Genomic DNA, 17,916 nt, shown 5'->3' on the forward strand with positions numbered 1-17,916 from the left:
CCCACTGCGAATCCCAACCGTCCATCCGACGATAACATTGATAAGCGCCCTCGCTGGCTCCGGCGTTTGTGCAATGGCCACACCGGACGACTTAACTTCATCTCCTCGATACGCATCTTAAACAATCAGCCCCTTTCATCCGAAAGTCATCGCATCGGTCCGGCGTCGTCACTTCGTTCGTTCCGAGCGATTAAAACATGGCGCTTGTTGCATCCTGCATCCGGCTGCATCAGCATGCAGCAGCAATTATGCGGCACTCGCTTGCACATCGTGACTCGTAGGATCGCGGGCAGGATCGCGGCAATGTGCTCTACAACTTAATCAGAGAACACCATGCCGTCGTGCCACCGGCGGATGAACTGGCAACACTGGCAACAGTCACCCAAGGTACTCACTTTGTGCTCTCACGAAGCGCTCTCTCGCGCCGCTCTCTCACGCTATGCTCGCTGAGAACCCAACTGAGTGAGTGCAGCATCCGAGCGCGCCGGACCCGCGGTGATGGGTGAAGATAATTCAAACCGATTGACTTTTACGTTTATTTTCGCTTTATTTTGAAAGCTATTCTCGGAGGCACGCAGCACGGGCCTTCCTGCCGCGCGCGTGATGCGCGAGATTGCGCCTGCAGCCTCGTGGCTCGGTTCAGGATAAGAACGAAACGGCCGTCGGTGGCGATGGGCTCGCAAGACGGCCCAGGGAACCGAAACGGACTGGGAAGAAAAATGCAAATTGAATGCTGACGGGAACACGCGGCCTAGGAAATCGCTTGCCGTTCCGTTTCGGATCAGCTCTCAGCCGGAGAATGCGAATGGAATGGGAAGGGCTTGAAAAATTATCAAATTACATGCATCTTTGCACCGGGCACTGCGCGCACCTTTCGGGGTGCCGATCGGGAGCGATCGAACCAGCGCGAACGTGTTTGAGAGAGAGAGAGAGACAGAGAGACAGAGTAGTAGAAAACAGAGAAAGAGAGCGAGAAAAAAAAGAGCCGGGACAACCCGTGAAGAATCAAAACCACGCCAAAGGGCCTCCGGATCGGGCGCAGGGCTGCTTGGGGTGTGTGGAAATTAAAATATTACCTTTTTGCTCCACGCCGTCCCTTTGCCTGCGGCAATGAAGTAGCAACGGCGGCGGCTGCCGAACGATTGGAGAAACAAATAAAGCAGAAATGAGTTTGAGGCCTCGACGAAGGTGCTGCGTTTTGTCGTGAAGGCTGTAAGGATGCCTGGGGGAAACGATCGGTGGACAACCGGGAGAAGCAGATCCTGGTGTGATCGCCTCCTGGCGGGACAATTACGACAACGACAACGCCAACGACGACAACGACGCTGACGACGATGATGCTGGAAATGGGAATTGATTTGCCGGCGGGAGAGAAAATGAACGACATAAAAGCAGGAAGGAAACGGATTATGTCTGTGTTTCTTCCCGGTGGAGGGGTTTCTTACATCAGTCGGTTTGCTTAGATTTGATGAAATGCAGCTTGCTGGAAATACAGCGATATCGCGTTGGTAAATTCCAGTGAAATGAATGAGCTCAATTGCATCCTTGCTGAGCTGACGTGACGTACGGATGGACGTTTCATGGGCTTATGAATTCTTTTGTTGGATGTTTTGAAAAACGTAACAACTTAATTAGCTGGCTCACCAATTGTGTCCATGATACACGATTCGCACCCATAGTCTGGTGAGTTACCCGAAGCATGATTTTCCGAGTGCTCCAACATCCACGCCAGCAAACCCGTTGAGCCCTTTTCCATGGGGGTTGCGTGCGCGCGAGAAAAACCCTCCCTATGCTGCATTTGTCCTCAACAACCTCCCAACCCCTTTGGGAACCCACATCCTGAGTGGCACTCGCGAGCTCCCACCGGCCGCGGTTGGCCAGTTCACGCAAGTCGCTCAGTTCGATTCGAAGCCTCCAGCGAGCAGGACGTGCGTCTCCGAGTAGTTCGTGACCGTGTCGACTTCGCGCCCACGAGATAACGCCGTGAGTGTGGCCATCAAGTGGCGGGATTATCCAAGCCCTTGTGCCCAAGGTCGAAAAGGGGTTTGCGACGGTGAGTGTGACGAGTGCGCGGGTGCATAGTGAAAGGGCCACCGAGCCCCAAGACGCGGCCACGATGAAGGGCCCGATAATGGCAGCGGTGCCGCTGTCCGGCGTCTGGTGAGCATCGAGCCCACGTGTGTGTGTGTGTGTGCGTGTGAGTGAGTGTGTGCGCGTCTGTGTCCCGATGTAAGATGGCAACATTCGCAGCCGGGGTAGGGCCGGAAGCCGGGCCGGACCCGATGATGGGCGCCGACAGTGGTGGTGTTAGTGGTGGGTTAGCGAACGCCAAAAAGTGCAATGCCAAAGCGAGTGAGGGGCCACGCGCCGTGGGAGCGACTGGCCGAAGGAAAACGAGCAGTGGGGCCGGGGCAATCCTCGAGGGAGGCCCGTTGGGTTCGAAGCCATCCTCGGCCCACTCGCTGATCAACTACCTGTTCTATCTCATGTGCATCGCGGCGCTCGGAGCCACCGTGTACGCGAACCTGCGCCAATCACACGTAGAGGATAAATTAAGTAGTCTAGTTAGTATCGAAGTGCGGCTCGGTCTGCTCGAGGCGCAGGTGAGCGATGTATATAGGAGGATCACGCGGCAGACCGACGGTTCGGTCGAGAACGAGTCCATGTCGGACGTGGTGCGGAAGCTGTCGCATCAGATCGCTGAGTTGCCAAGGATGCGGCGTGACTTGTCCGTGCTGAAGGTGTCCCGGAAGGATCGACAGGCCGCTGGACAGCAGATCGGTGGTGACTGCATGTGTCCGCCAGGTAGGTCACACAGCCGCTAGCATCCCACTAGCTAAATCAACCATCAAATTAGACCCATTCTGGGAAAATTAAGTGCCATTACCGGGGTAGGACCGACCGTTGGCATTTCTGTGAATTGATAGCATTTCCGCATTGTTTGTACAACACGCGTAATGGCTTCGGACACGGAATGAGGCATCTACCGGGAAATTGGAAGCAAAAAAAGCGTCCTGGAACACAAGAAAAGCAACGTCACAAAACAAAGGACTCACCAGCGGGTGGGTGTAGCGGGTCCGTTAGCCGGCCATCTTGTGTGGAGTCCGTTCCAAAGAACAATCGGAACCACTAGAATTAATCACACTTATTAGCGCACCCGACATCCGGAAAAGCCGGCCAGAATACGGGCCACCGTCCGGCGTCGATTATCAATGACGTGCGTGTGTGCGAGTTCACCCAGAAAGGACGCTGGCTGTCATCGGCAGGCGTCGGTTTGGCCATTCGCCGGGTTGGGTGAAATTGATTTTTCCCTTCGGAACAAAGACAGCATCGGTTGGTCTCGGTTTTATCTGCTCGCTTCCCATCTGTGCTCAGCAAGCGAGTGTTACAATTCTAATAAATCAAATTATCCGGAAACGATCGGAACGGGGGCGCACCGTGCGACATCCGTCCGGCAAATAAACACACATTGTCACCCGCACTCACAACAAAGCATAAATTCCCCACAACGCCCGGTCGGGTGGGTGGCTGCCTCGGGAGCTGTTGCTCCCTAGCCGGGACTGGGTCGAAGGAACCAACAAAAAAAAACGCCGACGGAAAATCGTCCACCCTGCGGGGCCAGAGTCGTGCAAAATAAGCACTCAATCTTCTAATCCAATAAACGCGACGACAGACTGGCACGATTGCGCTCGCTCGCACGTTCACCGGCAGTGCTTTTGGGGGTGGATTTTCCGGCGCGCCTTTGCCACGTGGGAGGCATGCTGGGCGTGTTGGGACGGCGTGTGAAACGGATGCTGTAAGCGAACGGTTAAACGATCGGTAATTTTTAAGCACGCGCTGGTAAGATGATGTCAAGAGTTCGACACGAGATCGAACGTAGGAAATTGGCCAGAAAAATCATCTTCCCTCCATGACAGGTGTTCTCGGTTCAATTTAACGACTGCTCGCCCAGCGGAACATAACGAAATGTCGGAAAACACGACCCTCACCCTTCACACCTGAAGCCCAACCAAAAGTCCAATAATCATCGGGCTCATTAATTATCTCGCTCGAATTGCTTCGAGATCCCTCTTCAGCCGTCAATTTGAGTGCCGTGTAAAAGCATGTTACATCATCAGTAATGTTTGGCAACATCGCAAACCCTTTTTCGGCCAAGCGCTACGCCAAATAAACCAGCAACATCCCGTGGCCAGACGAAGATCTCGTCGATCTAGACCGAGTTTCGGCACCCCGTTGAGTGTGCGCCGGTAAATCGAAGCGCCATCTGGTGGCGTGGACGTGCCGGGCCTTCATGCCATGCGTGTGTGTGAGTGTTTGAGACGGGCTTCGAGATAAATCACAAGCAATTAATCAACGGCGGTACCGAGAGTTGTGCGAGGCGCACAACTTTATCTAAACGCCACGACCATCACGTAGCATCTCAACCAAGCGAGAAGGACGCTTCGATGGACGCGCGGCCAGGATTTCTGCTTCCCAAGCCGGCCGGATGATTTGCTGTTTCGCTTTACCTTTTTGTTTTCCACCGTCGGTTTTTCTCGCTTGCCTCCAGTGCACCTGCCGGAAGTGGCCCTTTGGGACGCCCGCGCGTAAAGGCGTTTGGTGAGGGAGTTTGCTTTACACCACCAGGTGTGGGTGTGAGTGTGAGTGTGTGCTGGGTTTTTCTTTATCCTTGGTCATGGCAAGCGCCCGGCAGTTACTCATCCCGAAGCTTCGTACTTCCGTTCCGCGTGTGCGAATCGAACGAACGATCGAACCTCTAGTTCCGAGGACGTGCTGTTTTTGTTCGGTTTCCTGTTCCGCACACCTTGATTGTTAACTTTTTCCTCCGTAGCGCCCGTAGGCTCTTTTTTTTTGCTGCTGTTGTTGATGGCATGTCCTCCGACCAGCCGATGCCGGTAGCAACCGCACGGGTGCTGCTAATCCGGCTGGCACTTCCGGTCCGGTTGGTTCGAATGCCTGCGGCTACCACGCCAGCGTTACGGTGGCGTTTTAGCGAACGAGCGAACCATCGGTCCATTTACGACACGGCCCAACCGTTACCGATGATTGGAGCTGAGATAACGCAAGGAGTGGTGAGAAGTGCACGAGTGGATTCAACCCCACCCCATGTGGGGGCAGGACCTCCCGAGGCGAGCCGAAAACAAAGCGAACCGGGAAAAGCACACACAAGCACGAAAGAAAAAACGAGGCTCGAGAGAAATTCAGCACGCCATCACCGGATGACGACAACATTTTCTCCGATGGCCAATGAATGCGGTGGATGGACACCGGCCTGTGGAAAAGGACAAGAAGGGTTTTCCGGGATTGAAGGGAAGGCCAAAGGTGGCAGTAAATCGAACAACAGCAGTAGCAGCAGCAGCAGCAGCAGGAGCAGCTAAAAAAAAACAGCCCCGTCTAAGTTGTTGTCTCATCGGTTTGGGTTATCTCTCTCTCGTCAGGGAATGAGTCCGACAGTACGTGAGCCGGTCTGGGAACATCAACACCGATAGCAAACTGGCGGTGGAATGCCAAATCACGTCGTTCGCTCCACTTAATTATGGGGCATCGTTTTAATTATTGGCGGCCGGGACGAAACTGGTTCCATATCGCAGCCAGCCGGGCACAGGTGTTTCGATATGACCAATCTTCCATTTACATGTTATTTTATTGTTTTTTTTGCTGGCATGTCGTTGCTATCATTCCCTATTCTGGAAAGCACATATCGGCAGCGCGATAAAGTGCTCCATTCCACGTTTGGGTAGCTGCCAACGTCAATTTGCTGGGAGTGGTGGTTTAAATTAAAGCATGAATAACTGATGCTAATTAATAAAGCGTTTGCTCGCGTTTCACAGCCGCCGATTGCACGTCGTGTAAAGCTTAAACGGCTTTCCTGGGAAGACCGCTGGCGAGTGATTTTGCGACCTGATTTAGGGCTTCGAAGCACATCTAAAGACCTTCCGCTTCATTTCGATGGGCACTTCGTAGCATCCGGACGATGTATTTTTCCTCTTTTTTTTTTCTCTCTCTTTTTGATCCCCCCGGTGGGATAAGTTCTTCCGGCGAAAGGTTCCCCATCACCACGAAACCACGAGGGGGTTTTGCTAAAAGCAACATTCGCTCGTCCAAATTTATGGCAAATGACCCGTGTGGTCGGCGTGTTTGCGTTTTTATTCGACGCGGAATCGGCGAGCACGCGCGGCCCGAGAACCGAGAGGCCTCCGGGCGGTTGTGTGTGTATTTTGGGGAGAAAAATTCGGCAAAACCGGATCCCCGGATTCCCGCCGGTGCCGCTTTGATTAGTAGAGTGTATTGCGAGTATCCGCTGCCCAGGTTTCGGTAGGGGCGCGATTCAATTTGCGTGTGGAAACTCCCAACCGGGGGTTGAATTTGCGGATTGAAAGTCGTCGGTGCAAGGGCACGCCTGGTGGGTGGCTAAGGGTGGAAGGATGAGCGAACGAAGTGAGGGCGAAAAAAAAGAGCAGGAAAAACTTCATAAACGCGCGCTATCAAGCCGCGTTATCGGCCATTGTCCACGCCAGAACGGCGCTTTCTATGGGTCGTGTAATTGACCCATGTCAACGGGGGCGGATTCTGCTCTGAATCGCTTACGGCTAGGACACAAAAACTTGGGATATCGAACGGGGTTTGTCGCGCTACAGCGTCCCATGAAATGGAAGGACATGAAGCCTGGCGAATGACAGTCCGCGTAAGCGAAAAAAAACCACCGCAGGGGATGAAAGCAATCGGGTCCATTGAAAGGACGAAGAACTCCATCGGCAAAGGAGATCCAAAACAAGGACTCGCTTTTTCGATTCCCGGTACTCGTAATGCGACCGCGATTACATCTTCAGCCTCTTTTTTTTTTGGAGGAGAGTTTGGGGAATTTAGGGCTTTTCTATTTTTCCTTTTTGCTTTTCCCACTCACCGGACACACTCGATTGGGCAATCCTGACCACATCGAGACCTACTCCAACCAGCAGCTCGAACCATCACCCCAAGTGGCACCGAGTGCAATTATTTATTCGCCGTCAGGACCGTGGCATTTGACACCCACTTGGGATGGAGAGTTTTTCTCGCGACCAAGCGGCTTGACATTTCGATGACCGAAAATGTCAAAAACACTGCCCTTCGCGGTTTGGTTTGACCGCAGGATTCGCCGGTCCGTTTTTGTTGTTGTTCCGTGGAAACGCCACCCTGGAAATGAGGATGGATTTGTTTGGAAATTTCGAACCATGCTTAACTGTCAGTTCAACCCTTCAGCCGGATTCGTTTCGCGTCACGGATTGTCATACCAACCGTCTTGGCAGCGGAGATCGGCAGTGATCTTTCGCAGTCACCCTTTCGCATGCACGCGGCTTCTCGCAGGTTCGCGGGAATAATTTATGACGCTTTAATGAGTGTCATAACGCATTTTATCGCGCTTGGGAAGTGTGTGTGTATGTGCGTGTCCCGGTCCTCGCGATGAAGTTATATTTATAACCGAGACACCCGATCGTTCGTTCCGGCGGCGCTGGCGCGAAGGAGTCGCATGTGTTATTAGGCGTAATTAAACGTTTATTTTATTCGCACGTCAGGAGCTGGGTAGAGAGCGGATTTTTGCACTGATGTCGTTCCGTTCGGGTTGCTTTCTTGCGTGGCATGTTGACGCGCAAAACAGAAATCCTGCTGATTGCAGGGCGAAAAACATGACACGCAAAAAAAAAATACGCGGGAACTGGAAAATAAACTGGCTTAAGTCAGCCTCCGGGCAGCTCAGTGGGGTAGCCATTTTGTGCGAGACCGTTTTCCTTCCTCTTTTTTTTGCGAGCCGCACATTTCGCTGATGAGCGCCGGTCTTTGCTGTCGTTTTCGCCCTCGAAGGAGCTGCTGTCGTTGAGCGAGAATGACTCCATCATGTCGTTCCCGGAGTAGAACCTGTTTCCGTCGCTTGATCGGTACAGGTAAAGGAGCTAGCAGGAAGGAGGCGAAAATTACTCCCTCCTGCGTGCGTGTGTGTGTGTACGGTGTCAAAACAAATCTGAGTGTCGAGAAGCGGCGGAGAATTAAGAAATCACACATCTTCCGTGGCGTGTGTTGTCCCTGGCTGGAAGGAGCACATCCCGACCAGTACCGTCAGCATTTGCTGCCGGCTGCTGATGAAGCTGATCATGCAGGGTTTATTTTTCGTCCCGCCAACGAAACACGATGGGAAGTCCGCACACGTCCGCGTCGTTCCGCGTTAATGTAATCGCCGACGGAAAGTGTTGTTTTGACGTGAGGTGGATCCGACCCAACCCACCTTTCGTGTTTAACACGCATCCTTTGGCGGTGCGGGTATCCTCAGTAGCGGTGGAGATGGTTGGAGATGGTGTAATGCGGACACCCACGCGCCTGAAACGGCCAACCCCAGGCCCAGGTGTGGGCGATTTGGCCTTTACGCTGGAGAAAGGAAGCCCGCACGGTGTCGATGGCGTGGAATATGCGCACTTTGCAAAGTCCAAATCCTAGACATTACTGCCTCATATTGTACCGTCGCACTGCCACTGGGACTAAAGATGACATCAGTAGGCTCGCTGAGGTGATGACTCCCACTTTTGGGATGGTAACGATCCCCGCAAATGTCTCAGAAATCATTATTTAGTGCCTCGTTTCGCTACCGTTGTTAGCGAGCGTTGGTTGCCATTCGAACCTCAAGCGATGGTTTTACAGTGTTGAGCTACTTCATAATGTAATAATCTTAATGGAAAAGGAAACACTAACCGAGAGGCACGAAAGATTCGGTGTCTTTTATTTATAGAATGACCCACCCAGTCGGGGACTTTCCAATCGGAATCGATAACTCGAGTCGCAGAAAATGCAGCCCTTTTACGGTGTTTGTGTGTGACGAACGTCCTTTTCCTGTGATAAGCATCTTCTCGATATCGCGCTCGAGAGCTCGCGTTATCGATTGCTCGCTCATCATTTATCATACGCCATGGCCTTTACCGGACCATATCTCTCCGCCGGTTGCCTTTTGCCTGTCGGATTTGTATCTCGTTGATTTCGCCATGATGGTTCGTGCCACGTGCACCGGAAAAGGCCAGCAAACCGATAAGCAAACCGAGAAGCAAATGGACTTTTAACCAGCTGTCCTTTCCTATCCTCGGCTTCGGATGCCACCGCGCCAAGATAAACATCCCGTCCGGGTTTCGAGTCCGGTCCCGTTCTGTGGGCAGAATATTTTCCTGGGAGGAAAATGCGTTCCATCTTTATATACATTCTATTTTTTTTTGTTCGTGTGTTTTCCACTTCACTTCGACTTCAACCCAGCGACCAGCATGCGAGGCTTCCGGAGCACTCACGTGTGTGTGTGTGTGGCCCTCGATTTGATCTGATGATGGTTTTCCGACAGCGGTGGTACCCGAGCCACCGAAAAACCGCAAAGTGGCACCAAAACCAACACATCTCGGTCGGAAGGGTCGCCTGTCCGAAGGATAAAATAAACATTGCGCGCGCTGCCGGAGCACGAACCGGACGGAATGCGGGCGGTTTGGAATATGTTTTCGGTGCGAAAAGAAGCGAAAGCTGCGCCGCGTCAGATGCCACCCGGGAAGATGAAGGAGAACCGACAAAAAAAAACCCCAGGCCCCTTCTCGAGTATGACAGACTTCACCGAGTGCGAGGAAACTCCAGCGTTTCGGAGATGGAAGTAATATGTTTATTCAGTTACGGCTGTTCCTTTTGGCTTGCCGACTTTCGGCTGCTGCCTCGTTGTGTCACGGCCAAGGGCCGCAACGCATCTATAAGGGCCGTCTCCTGTGTTCCTGCGCCCAAAAGCCACACAATGCTGGCCTCCCGGGTCGTTCTCTTGGGGTGAACCGAGACGACTTCTTCGGAAGCAGCCAGCCCTGGGGGAGCACGCTTTTGGGTGTCCGAAACTCCGGTCAAACTCCGGCACGTTTATTTGACATAAATTTATCTATAAACATGAGCCATGTAAATAGCTGGACCTTGCGAGACAGGTGTGTCCAGAGGGCCAACAAAGGCCCGGTCAGAACACCGTACGTGCACCAGCAGTACCGAGCGATGCATTCAGCACTCACTCATTGCTCACGGGCTCACGTTTCCATCTCGGGCGGGCCAAAACCCCACGATCGCTTTTCCTTCTACCCGGGGCAAAACGTTATACTGCGCTATGGTCACGGTGTGGGTGTGTGCGTGTGAGTTTGTGTGTTTGTAAGCCATGGCTCGTTCGAATTCGTGCGCTGCTGCTGCATCCCGTAACGCGCTGTAGCATTAGGAAAAGTCATAGAACAAAAGCATAAGCCCTGTGGAGCCCCCGAGGGCGAGTTCATATTCTTCCGCCACATTACTGGCATTTTGTTACGGATCCGTGCGTGCAAGTGTGGGTGGGCCCTGAGCGCTGAGCAGAGCCTGCGCCTGGCATGCCGTGGGTGGAAGTGGAAAAATTTAATAAATGGAGCATCTGCACCGAAACCGACAGGTTGGGGCCCGAAGGATGGCACCCGGGATCGCGAGCTCGAGCGGAAAAGGATGAATACAAATGATTGTGCTTTGTGAGTCGCCACACATGGCCCTGCATGCGTGTGTTTCGGTGTGGGTGTGTGGAAGATCCCTGACTTGGTTGGGGCCACCATTTTTTTTGTGAGTGTGCCCCCGTTTTTTTGCCCCTTCTTTGGCAGTTTATTTTCATTTTTGCGCTCCCTTCGCCCGGATCGCATGCTTTATGACACGTTCGTATGGCGCATGGCTCTTGATGGATGGAAAAGCGTTGTGATCAAACAGCAATTTGCAACGATGGGGAGAACCATCGTGCGAAGGTATCGGTATGTGGTGAGCATCTTTTTCTTTTCTTTCTTGTGCGCTTTCCTTTTGGCGAATGTGCCCGGATGTGGGAGACGCTCGTTTCATCTCACGGCAATGCGGTAGAAACGTTCCACGGCACTATCTCTCGTCACCAGCCTCCCGAAACGGGTGATTCGGTACATGCACTAAGGCTGCAGGTCACATTTGAATGCATTTCTCTGGTGGAAAGGGCCTTTTTGTGCGCCTGCAGATCCCCTTTGCCAAGCGGGGGATAAAACGCCATCAAACAATCGAACGTATCGAAAGGGGAACAATTCATCGCAGAGTTCGTCGAATTAAAGAAACCCAGAAATAGCAATTTGGCGACGTTCGTACGGGCTTTTGAAAGCGCCTTATCTAGCATGAGGCTTTCCGATCGTTAGCTGACGACTCTCGGACGCATATTCGACGTTCTCCTGCACAGGGCACCTAATTGAAGCGCACCGTTTGATGTTTCGTTTCGGTGGGCGGTTGGATGGAAAAACGCGCCTTTTCACGGCGCCACCATCGCTCGGAAGATATTCATCTCGCTTTCACCACCTTCGCGTGGCTGTACGGCAGCGTAGCAACGGAACCAAATGAGGTGGAATTCGAACGCCAGAAAGTCTCGCATGCAGCCGACGATTCGTCCCACCGGCGACATTGTTGCTGTTGCCCGTTGCTGGCCCCGCCCGGACACGATAATGGAATTTCAATTTCCCAGCAAGCGTACGGGGCTGCCCTTGCCGAAGGGTGTCCCTTTTTCGGTGGTGTCGGTGAGCCATGGTAACCTGTTTTTTCTTTCGCTCCCTCACTGTTCGAGCGTCCGAATATTGATATAACAAAGCGCACGGTACGAGCCACGGGCCAAGTTGTGGGAAATTCCGAGCCCCCGTTCGAAAGATGCCACGACACGCTTCCTGGCGGAGCTGGTTCGCGGATTGCCCATCCGAAAGACGTGCTCGCTTTGGAAGACACAGCGCAAAAGGAGAACTTTATCGTGGGTCTCTCGCACCGAAACGGACCGCGCCACAGCTCAAAGCAAGCTTATCTATCATAATCCGAACTTTTCCCAGCCACGCGGCAAGACGCCGTGTTCGCTATCGGTTCGATTATTTTCTCATTTGCATTAATTTCTTCAATATGCGCACCGAATGGCCCCGTGATGGCTCGAGACGGAATGGAAACCAACCGACGACGACGACAACGACGTCGCGCTGAAAGCACCGGATTGACATTCTAAGCCGCTTTCGGCAGCACTGCATTAGTCCGATGGGCGCTGGCGTCCTATCGAGCGCATCCTGTCCTGTCGAATGGCCACTCTGGTGCGATGCTTTAGCTTTCCCGCCAGCTGCTCGCCAACAACTATTGACGAACGACCGGAGCGCACAACTTTGGCCACAAGCCGTTTGTTTTTGCGTTTCCCCACTTCGGGGAGATGTTTCTTCGCAAAGTGTCATCCTGGCAACAGCTGGCCAATCTTTTCGACGCGTGGATTGAGGCGACACGGACCGTGGGCAGGACCTAACGCCCTTTGAGGGCGTCCTCGAGGGCGTCTCGTCTTTGTCCGGCGAGCGAACCGAGTGAATGTTCACATTTTTTTTCTGTTTTCCTTCCACCCAAACCGAGTGCCAGGGTGTGCTAAATCTTTTCCTCCGGTCGAGTGGATGGGAAAAAGTTTAACCTGTCTTTTCCAAGGGGGCACGAGGTCTGGTATCCTTTGCTCCTTTGTTGGCTTTTCCTTTGGCGTATCACGAGCACGGTGGGTTGGATCTTTTGAAGTTATTGCATCTGGTGTGCCTCCCATAAAGCGCACGACACGCAATCGGACAGTGCACAAACACGCGCTCGAGATAACAGTGTACGAGTGTATCGGTGTCTTTTATTTTCTGTAAGCTATCCCAACCGTTTGCTACGAGGCCCCTGAGGTTTCTCGAGCGGCGGACGCACTTTCGGTGGCACCGCCAAAGTCGCTAATTGAGCAAACGCCCATAACGGCCCGTCGCCGGTGCACAGATTCTTCTAATGAGGGTGTTAAACTTCCAGCCCTCCACTCGGAGCTAGTCTAGAAGCGGACGTTTGCGAAAAGGTTGGCCCATTTTGCGCAATAATGGGCTCACCGACCAGGCTCACCCAACCGCAGCCAGTTCAGGACGAACGCAGAAAAGGACAATTTTGCGGACTCATACCCTCGCAAGGAGGGAAGTTTCGATCGGAACGGGCCAAAACTTTATCGTCTCCTCTAGATCCTTCCCTACGCGTAGGCGTCCTCCCATCCCAAAAACACGAAGGTCATATCGAGGGAAGGGCCGGAAAAATTCCGAGGACGTTTCACTTGTCGTCGGGTGGTCACGGTGGGAAGATTGTGAGACTTTTCGAAGAAATTAATGAACCACCAACGCAGTTTCCCGATCGATTGGGGTGGATGAGAGACGTTTGAAAACGAGAAGCCACCCCCTCTATGTTCCTTTTCGTGGAAAATGTTAGACCGAGAAAATAGCCAACCGAACGGACCAGCGAAACGAAGGAAAACCGGTGGGCTGGTGGGCCCACGCAAATCGTACGCAAATGACGCAACCGACCATCTCGTTCGGTGGTTCGATTGGAGTTGTTGCGAAAAACAACCCCCGATGTAATGAAAAAAAAAAACGGACGGCAACACATATCGGACCATCACTGTCACGACAGGAAGCTGTCCGGCTGTCGGGGCTGCGTTTTTTATGTTCCCGCTGGTGCCACGTTTCCAATCGCGCAAAGGGGATTTGAACCCGTACGGTTACATGACCCTAAGCGCGGAAATAAATGCACGTCTCCGCGTGCGACAGAGTGGCAATCGGTTGCATCGGACGGGCGGGATTCGCTGATTGCGCCTCAATTATTCGTTGATTATTCGCATTCTCCCCCTTTTTTTGTTCGAACGCGCGCACACGCGAACCGGGAAACGGAAAAACAGGTTCCAGCGGTGGGACCGTTGCGTTTTCGGTTGCATTTCGGCGCGCCACGGTGACCTTGTCGGGTTGCTGGCAGTTGCAGTGGGCTCGCTTGTCGAGCTCGGCCACGCAAAAGAGGGAAAGGAAATGCGAAAGAAAACCTCAATCTCGAGGAAGTCGAGAACTCGAGCGGTAACGTTTGCAGGACCAGGGGGGCTAATAATACATCTTTGCAACCCCTTTTTTGCCGTGCCTCCGTGCGCTTGATTGTGCACTTTCCGTGGCGGGTTTCGGCTGGATATAAATAGTTTCGTATGCTAATGGGCTGACGGGTTGGGCGGGGGCAATACAAAAATATGAAACGCATTATTTATGGGCTGTAAACAATTGCTGCCTGCTGGGAAGGGTGGACGAGTCTGGACGTGCAGCCTGGAAAATGCCATGTGTTTGGCTGCACGACAGCATTTTTCATTAATATTTATTGCGAAAGGACCGTGCGAGGGAAAGCAAGCAATAATAGCAATCGTATGGGTTATTGAAACTTTTTTTCCATACAGAATTGAATCAAATGAGCCATGTTTGTTGCAGGTTCTGTTTATCTATAGGTTTGTGGAAATCAAAAAGGCATCTCCAGGTGGCATAAAATGGAAAAGCTCCTCTCTCACCTCACGATAATCTAGCCTGAATGATATCCAATCGTTTGCATACGTCATTTTTAAGTATCAAATACCTTTCGAATGGTCACTATTTGAAAAACAGCACGCAATATTTGGCACCAACACAGTTCCGATCTGCGTTCAAGGATCTTCTGACCGGTCGATAAACTCTACCGCCATACATTCGAGCGACCGATTGACGGATTAGACACCGGCTGTGATCCATTTGCATCCCGAAAATAGCGGCTTCTTTGTGTGATCCGGGAAAATCTTGGCCACTAGCTTCGTACACCTCCACGGGCTGTTTTCCTTCTCACAAAACACACGAACACAAACACACTTACACCCTGCACAATCCATCACGGGGCATATTAAACATCGGGCAGACATTTCAATTTTCCGACTGATGTTCTATTTTCGAGTTCGGCATCACATTTGTCTTTCCTCCCGGCTCCGGCCCATTTCCCGCTTCACTCACGGGGACTTGGACCGGGGGTTGGATGGTCCGATCGGGTGGTGTTTGTTTTGTTTCCGCCCATTTCTCCTAAACCGACCTCCTAACCGTTCGACCCTTTTCCCGGATATAGATAGATTTCTTTCATGCTCTCATGCTGCCAGTCCAGCGACACACCGTTCGATCGATTCGGCTCGGTACCGGGAATGCTAGTGAGAAAATTGCTTCCTAATGAGCTTGGCATGGAAATCATTGGCGTTGCACATGACGTTGCTAATTGTATTAAGCTGTACACTATCAACTATTGGGAGAGCCCGTCCAGCCGATGCGGGCTAGGTAGGGACACCTCTTTCACTTCTAGGGAGTTTTCCACCGAGTTTTCCACCACGTTTCGGCCACCTGTCTATCACGGCACGGAATGGGCCGGTCCGACTCGGGTGTCACATTTTCATTCCATCCCCAGCCGGGCTCCGGTGCGGATCGAGCGGTATGTGAAAGCAATTTACCAGAGCAACATGTTGAATGTGGAGTCACAGACCAGCGGAGAGAAAACAGCCGGCTGAGGTAGAAAAAAAAATCAGAAATCCTCGCTCGGAACTAAACGAGCGAAAACCGATATCGAACGCGGCCCGGCAAAAGGAGAATCCCACCGACGCGGGAAAATCGAATTTCGTGAACATCGACGTCGGCGTATTAGACATTTTCATAGCGCTCGCATCCTGTTTGGAAAAGCGCTCGCCAACGGAAACGCCCGCCAGCCGCCCCGGGGGTCGGTTCTTGTGTCCGAACGCCGACGTCAGCATCATCGTCGTCGTCGCAGTGAGTGCAAACTCGTCTGGTGGCGAGATTTCCCGGGCGTTTTCCACCTTTTCGCTTCTTGCTTTCTCGGCTTGGCCGCTGCGAAAACCGACGCATTTGGGGGGTTTCAATTTTCAATCTGACACTCGCTGGCCACACCACGGGCACGAAAAAAAAGCCCCGGACTCGACTTGCGGCTACCGCATTAGTGCAAACGAATCCTCTGTCCGAGCAGCGAGTACGCCGCTTTGAGACACCCGAGGCGGATAATCCGGTGCTGTTAGGGGTTTCAGTTGCGAAATGCGACCTGATAGCTAATAATGGCGGCGATACTGTAATTATGATTACGGCTGGAAAAACAGGGGGCTTGTGCGAAAGACCGAACCGAGGATCCTTCGCCGTGACAATTTGACCACTTTGGAAGCGAAATGGGAAACCGAATTAGTGAAAAACGATCGTTCAAATTGGGTGCCATGGGGACACCACTGGATGGGCGAGGCAAATTTTCCGTGCTTTTATTTCCGAATCAATTCTCATCAGTGTTCGCAGGCGGGATTGTATTTTGAATCGAAATAGTTTTCCACGAAACTGACAGCACGTGCGTGCCGAATGTCACTTGTCAAAGGCACGATAAGGGATGACTCTTCTCCAGCAACCCGTCGGATGTCGTTCATTAAATGCAGTGTGAAATGGGATGCTCGATTTTCCACCTCGAAATGCTTCCCCAAAACGAGCACCGACCAGAATCCGGTGGTCGGAAAACGGATTGAGATAGCGATAGTGATAGTGAACCCGCGCCGAACGGACGAGACGAGCCGGGTATTACAAACATTTATGATAATAATGCATTCCAAATGGGATGGTAATGATGAAATATCTATGCACATAATCAGCTCCCTTGGGTGTGGGTGTGCATGAGTGACAGGCGCAGAAACGCAAATAAACCTCCCCACGGTCCGGTGAAGCGCGCGGAATGAGCCATGCGTCCTGGAAACGAAGCCGCTCGCGGTTGACAAATGTGGGTTTGATGGTAATACCGAACTTTATCGCAGCCGGTTTGCGCCCTTCGCTAAAAGGGCGGGTGGTAATTCTTATTCGATTCCCAACTGGCGCTTATCGCGATGGGCTCGTTTTAGGGCCCTTCGTTCGGCTGCTCATTGGAAGGTCGTATGCTCGCGCGAGAGATTACGACGCCTGATGTCCTGACGTTGATTGTCCTTCGCCTGCCATGCCTAAAACAGGATATAAATATCACGCGTCCTGCAATTTATTGCTCTCATTTCGTCGTATCCGAGAGCCGGTTCGAAACGGTGCCTATAAGGATAATGGCCAGGAAGAAACGCCTGCTTCGACGACAGCAAGGATCCGCACTCCCATGCAGCGAACGTGTGAGTGAGTGACGTCGATGAGTGAACCGAGGGAGAGTGCAATAAAACCACACAGTAAGTGCCTAACGTCCTCCATCGTCGTGTCACGTTGTCCAAAGCGGTAAACCTCATCCAAAAAAGGATGTCCATCGCCTCCGCTCGGATGACAGGGATGATGGCGATAATTTTCTGGTTTTTGAATTTTGATTGAGATTGCCGTGTCGGATCGGTCACTGGCCGGGGTAGGACGAGTCCCAGGACGCGTCCTTTCGTGTGGCGAATCCCAGCACCGAAAGCACTCCCATGTGCAGTGCAATCGAATTTCGATGAAAATGCAAATACATGCACTCCATCACGGGCATTCGAGAGCCCAGAGAGAGAGAGAGAGAGAGAGGACATGCCTTCAGGGACACGATCGGTGGAAAGGATATTCGGCGTCCACTGCTGCGAATGGCAGGCTCGAGCCGGTTCCGAGGTGGGTTTTTACTTGCTTCCGCCTCACCAGATGCCAACAGCGTTTTTGAAGCACTTTGTCATGCCTTTGCGTCGATGCCCCTCCGGACAGCTTCGAGTGGATTGGGGATGCTGCCACACACACACACACATAACCCGTGGGACACTCCGCCGCCCAGACATCCCTTTCACACACGCCTTTGGTAGTGTGCTGTTGTAAAAAAAAAGGCTGCATAAAATTGGTCGCCCGATGCACGGAACCCGAGCGCACCCTTTTCACGTCTTTTGGGCGTGATTCAATTTCCGGACCGAATCTTTCGGTCCGTATTTTTTCCCCATCCAACCAACGGAGATGGCGAGGTTCAAGGAGCAAGCGAGAGGATGTGTGCCGGTGGCAGGTTAGCATAAGCGAACCCACCGTCACACGGAACGCGAGGTGACAAATGAGTTTTGTCGATTTTCTACAAATTAATAAA

At 52.4% G+C, this 17,916-nt stretch overlaps 1 protein-coding gene across 1 annotated transcript in view; it reads left to right on the plus strand.

Moving 5' to 3' along the window:
- Window positions 1–2,234: 2,234 nt before the first annotated feature.
- The window catches only part of LOC128731459 (collagen alpha chain CG42342-like), a 68,951-nt gene continuing 53,269 nt past the window's right edge, over window positions 2,235–17,916 (plus strand). Inside the window, exon 1 of the mRNA XM_053824587.1 lies at window positions 2,235–2,805. Within this exon, the coding sequence (XP_053680562.1) occupies window positions 2,235–2,805 (571 nt within the window). The remainder of the gene's footprint in view (window positions 2,806–17,916) is intronic.

The sequence above is a fragment of the Anopheles nili genome, chromosome 2 (assembly GCF_943737925.1).
Source record: "Anopheles nili chromosome 2, idAnoNiliSN_F5_01, whole genome shotgun sequence".
NCBI classification, from domain to species: Eukaryota; Metazoa; Arthropoda; class Insecta; order Diptera; family Culicidae; genus Anopheles; species Anopheles nili.